Raw genomic sequence first — 4,870 nt, forward strand, 5'->3', positions numbered from 1 at the left:
ACGTGTTCTCTTATTTTATACCTACAATTGGTAAAAAAAGTTTGAAGCGATTTAAAAATGTCGAAAAAAAAAGTGTTCGGTTTGTAAAAGAATGCCTCATAAACATGAATTATAACAAATCAGATGGGATCATTCTGCAAATTGGTTTGTACCGAAAGAATATCAAGAGTTTATAAAATCAAGAGGGAGATACGTCAACATTTTACTTGACGATGAGGAATATGAATATATGAGCGGTCATGTAATTGATGGAAAAAATTTGCTATCTGCGACAAGCTATTTGGGATTCGTTTGGAAAACTATTGGCATGATAAAAGGGGTAATGTACACAACGGTACCGATAGTTTTCCGAGATGTAAAATTTATTCGTGCTACTTATTTGTCGAAAAATGATGCTGTGGAACTATATATTGTAATACAGACAGGTATTTACAGGATTAATTGTTTTAATTTAAGTGGATTTTCTCTGAAATTTCCATAGCAGTATTTGCAGATTCATTGTACCTTAAATTATTGTTTAAACATTTATTATAATATAATTCTTTGCAAGGCAGTTGAAAAAAATATCTGAGTCCGGTGGATTAGCGAACCGATCACGGTTAATGTAGTATGATGACAAAAATGCAGTATAATCAAATATATATGACTATTACAGATGGAAAGTTTGAAATAACCGAAGGAGACAGCATTGTTGTAACGGGTACAGTATACGAGACATTAAATCCAGAACAAGAAATGGTTCCGACAGATCTATTATCGGAGAATAGTGATGAAGATGAAAATATGCACGAGATGTCTACAAAGAATTAAAATTGCGTGGATACCAGTACAGAGGCTTATTTCGTGGATTAAAGAGTGCCTCTATTTCGGGAACCCAAGGACATATCACTTGGAAAAGTAATTGGGAATCTTTTATGGATACTATGTTACAAATGATAATTATCGGATATGATACTAGGGAATTATGTGTTCCTACGGGTATTAAAAAATTAGTGATCAATCCAATGCTTCATCTTTCAAAGCTGCAGGATAACATAGATAATGCAGAAGTTACAACAGACATGGATAAATGTAAATAACTTCCATTACTATTTCATTGTTAAATTCGTAAATATTATGTAAAGAGCTCAATAATGTGAAGCGTATTATTTTACTTGCCTTATTACAGTATTACAGGTACGAGTATACAAAAAGATAGACACGATAAAAGCTGTCGGAGTAGAGATTCAAGGTCTGAAAGTTACTCAGATCTCTCGCCGGAAATTAGCTCAAGATGTTGTTATCGAGGAACATACATTTGTAGCTCATTGTGATCGCGCTAAGGTTTCCTTGAACGAAGCAATTCGGTTATCGGCTCAACTCGTACTGGAAGATCATCAAATTATCAAAGTGCAAGCCGTTGAGCTAGTGGAAGATGTCGATGATGTTGAATTAGAACATCTCTCGTCTTCGTTATTGCTTGAGGCATTTGGTGATATACCACTGATAGAAATGAATGTCACTCTATTAACATCATCAAATCGTTTCAAGCCAGAAGACTTACCGCAAAACTTCTCAATCAAAGATTTTGAAAAATCATCTTTGGATGGCAAAGCTTTAATTGTCGCTGGATTCAACCTTTTGACCAAACAACACGCATCATTAAAGCAACTGTTGCCATTTTTGAGAAAGGATGGTTATCTGTTGACTCGTGAGAAGTGCGACTTAATTGATTATAAAAAATATTTGCAGCAATACGAATTAAATGTTATACTCGAAAAACGCACTGATGAAGAACTAGTTATGCTTTTGAAAAAAAAAGTTTTGATAAAAGAAAGGACTATAGTTTACATAAGTAATGATAACTTTAATTGGCTGGAGAATCTAAAGTCGCTTTTGAGTGACGAAAACAAACTTGACAAGAATAGTAGAATTATAATTGTGGGAGAGAAAAATTTTGAGTGCGGTTTATTGGGTTTTATTAACTGCTTGAGAAAAGAGCCAGGTAGTGAACTTGTTAGGAGTGTGCTCGTTCAAGATGAGGAAGCTCCTAAATTTTCTCTTCAAGACCCCGTTTACTTACAGCAATTGCAGAAAGATATGACCATTAATGTATTGCGACCTGATAAAACCTGGGGATCATACAGATATTTAAAATTACCACAACCGGAACCGAAACCTGTACTAACCGGCCATGTCTGCCAAACGGTACATGCAAACTTTTTCAAAACGTATAATTGATAGTTATCATTATAATAGGAATGTACCGAATCGTAAAATTATCTGATATACAAAAAAAATATAACATTGAATATCCGATATCCAGATATGCGGAAAGGTAATTTTTTGAATCGGATATCCGATATTTTCCGGATATCCAATCGGATTCCGGGACAATGTCTAATAAAAAGTTGAGTAAAAAAATTAATAGAAAAAGGAGCAGTAAGGAAAAGGGACTGTAAGAGAGAAGTAGTGATAATAATTATGATTTTAAAGTTAACGTCCAAGTTTGATTATTAACTAAGATAACTGTACAGAAAAACATTGTAATTTTGCGGCAATATATAAGATATTATAGCATTATGAATATGCATATTTACTTGTAGAACATTTATGTATACAATAAAAATCAACAATTTAATAATATGTCATCCAAATATTCATAAAATTCGTGGTAAATATGTTCAATTAAATAAAATCAAATATATAATAGAAAAGGGCTAAGAACAACAACGGGTTATTACTATCACATTTAATAATTCTTAAAATTACATAAAATAAGACGTGCCGATCATCAATGGTTATTTTATAATGATAGCCAACGTTAAATAAATAAGTCCCAAATATTTATGTTAATATTCGCAGATTTGTGTCAATTGTCGATAATGTCAGCATTCATCAATTACCCACGGGATCTCGGGGCCCTTTTATATGGACGAAAATTTGAGTTAACGGTCTTTAATAGTATCTCGTCAGTAGCATGATGTATCATTTTATCCTTTAGCAAACGATGAACAAGGAGAAATGATGCACCAAGTGCTTCATCTGTAATTCGGAACACGCTCTATATCCTATTCGTGTTTTATGTCTAATGAATGATAAAAACAGAATGACACGATAGTGCTGATATCGCTCCCCAAATGTAGCCTTAGCTAAACTTCTTGTATAATTTGTCTTTTTTTTTATCTCCCCAACGTGAATAGAGGAAAGATGAACTGTGTATGAAATTCAGCTGAAGAGAATAGAAGTCTGCATCAATGATGCAAACTTTTAATATAAAATTTCAACCGAAAATATTCCCGGATATTAATAATATCCGATTATCCGGTCGGATAATAAGAAAGTGCCGGATAATATCGAATATCAGATACTTTTCGGATGTCCGGTGCTTCCCTTCATTATAATATTATTTATTTATAGTCTATTAAATGAAAAATTCTGCTTGACACACGGATAATTGAATACTCTCATGAATACTCTCATGAATACTCTCATGAAATTTCTTTTTAAAATTCTGTTTTATGTATGTCATGTCATAATACAAGTTTTGTTTTTTTGTAGGTTTGTGGTGACTTGAATTCATTTCGTTGGATAGAAAATAATTTATCTGTCGTGTCTCGTCATGAGGATTTAGTGCACGTTGTTTACTCCTCTCTGAATTTTAAAGATGTAATGCTCGCCACTGGTAAATTAACATCTCAAGAGGATATTTTAAAAGGACGGTTATTTCAGTCTCTTCCTCTTGGTATGGAATATGTGGGTTTTGACGTTAACGGACAACGTGTAATGGGAATTCGTAATACTGAGTAAGTAATGCTACAAGAAATTATTATATTATGATGACATAAAATGGACAACAAAGAAAAGTTTCTATTTTTAGTTGCATAGCAAACATTGTTGAGAAAGATGAAAAACTTTGTTGGAATATACCCGATGTGTGGACATTCGAAGAAGCAGTGACGGTTTCAGCGATATACAGCACGGTCTATTTAGCTTTATACATTCATGGGAAAATAAAAAAGGGTGATAAAATACTTATACATTCTGGTACTGGAGGCGTTGGACAAGCAGCTATTCATGTCGCTTTTAAGGAAGGATGCGAAGTATTTACTACCGTCGGCACAAATGACAAACGGAATTTCATTAAGAAAATGTTTCCGATCATTCCGGATGATCATATTGGAAATTCTCGAGATACAAGTTTCGAACAAATGATTATGCGTCAAACGAAAGGTTGCGGTGTCGACATTGTGTTAAATTCATTGGCGGAAGAAAAATTAATCGCCTCCGTTCGGTGTTTAGCTCGAAACGGTCGATTCATAGAGATTGGCAAATTTGATCTTGTTTCTAATAATCCCCTAAGTATGTTTGCATTTCAAAAGGGTATCAGTTTTCACGGCATTAGAATGGAAAATTTGATGTTAAGAACTTATGATAGTAAGTGGAAGCGTATATTGAAAAAAATGATAGACGATGGTCTACAAAATAAAATAATCAAACCAATTCATGCAAAAATTTTTCCAAAATCTGATATTGAAGAAGCTTTTAGGTATATGGCGAGCGGAAAACATATGGGAAAAGTATGCTTGTGTTAACGAATAGTATTAGAAAGGTTTATTCATAAATAACAGCCTTGAATAACATATTATTCACGTATAACATGCATTTTTGAAATATGATTATTTTTATAGGTAATAATAAATGTCCATGAGAAGGATGAACCTTTGGATAAGCACATTCTCGCCTATCGTCGCTATTATTGTCTCAGAGATAGGAGTTATATTATACTAGGTGGTTTAGTCGGATTTGGTTTAGAGTTAACCGACTGGCTTATATTTCGTGGCGCCAAGAACATCATTTTGGTTTCTCGAAATGGAATAAAAAACGGTTA

General features: G+C 33.3%; 2 protein-coding genes across 2 annotated transcripts in view; both read left to right on the forward strand.

Annotated features, from left to right (window-relative positions):
• The first annotated feature begins 131 nt into the window (after nucleotides 1-131).
• LOC108759836 (fatty acid synthase-like) lies at nucleotides 132-825 on the forward strand. Its single transcript, XM_018505482.1, has 2 exons — nucleotides 132-425; nucleotides 656-825. The coding sequence occupies exons 1-2, from the start codon at nucleotides 230-232 to the stop codon at nucleotides 808-810; spliced, it is 351 nt and encodes a 116-aa protein (XP_018360984.1). The 5' UTR covers nucleotides 132-229; the 3' UTR covers nucleotides 811-825.
• Nucleotides 816-4,870, forward strand: part of LOC108759835 (fatty acid synthase-like) — a gene marked incomplete at its 5' end in the record, with an annotated part of 6,691 nt that continues 2,636 nt past the window's right edge. Inside the window, 6 exon segments of the mRNA XM_018505481.1 lie at nucleotides 816-1,071; nucleotides 1,169-2,187; nucleotides 2,306-2,317; nucleotides 3,541-3,785; nucleotides 3,860-4,559; nucleotides 4,671-4,866. Coding sequence (XP_018360983.1) covers nucleotides 816-1,071; nucleotides 1,169-2,187; nucleotides 2,306-2,317; nucleotides 3,541-3,785; nucleotides 3,860-4,559; nucleotides 4,671-4,866 — 2,428 coding nt within the window.

This window comes from Trachymyrmex cornetzi, unplaced genomic scaffold (genome assembly GCF_001594075.2).
Source record: "Trachymyrmex cornetzi isolate Tcor2-1 unplaced genomic scaffold, Tcor1.1 scaffold208, whole genome shotgun sequence".
Taxonomy (NCBI): Eukaryota; Metazoa; Arthropoda; class Insecta; order Hymenoptera; family Formicidae; genus Trachymyrmex; species Trachymyrmex cornetzi.

Coding starts and splice junctions, on each gene's coding strand:
- LOC108759836 (XM_018505482.1), top strand. CDS start 230: ATGAGCGGTCATGTAATTGATGGAAAAAATTTGCTATCTGCGACAAGC. Junction 426..655: donor ATATATTGTAATACAGACAG/GTATTTACAGGA, acceptor TGACTATTACAG/ATGGAAAGTTTGAAATAACC.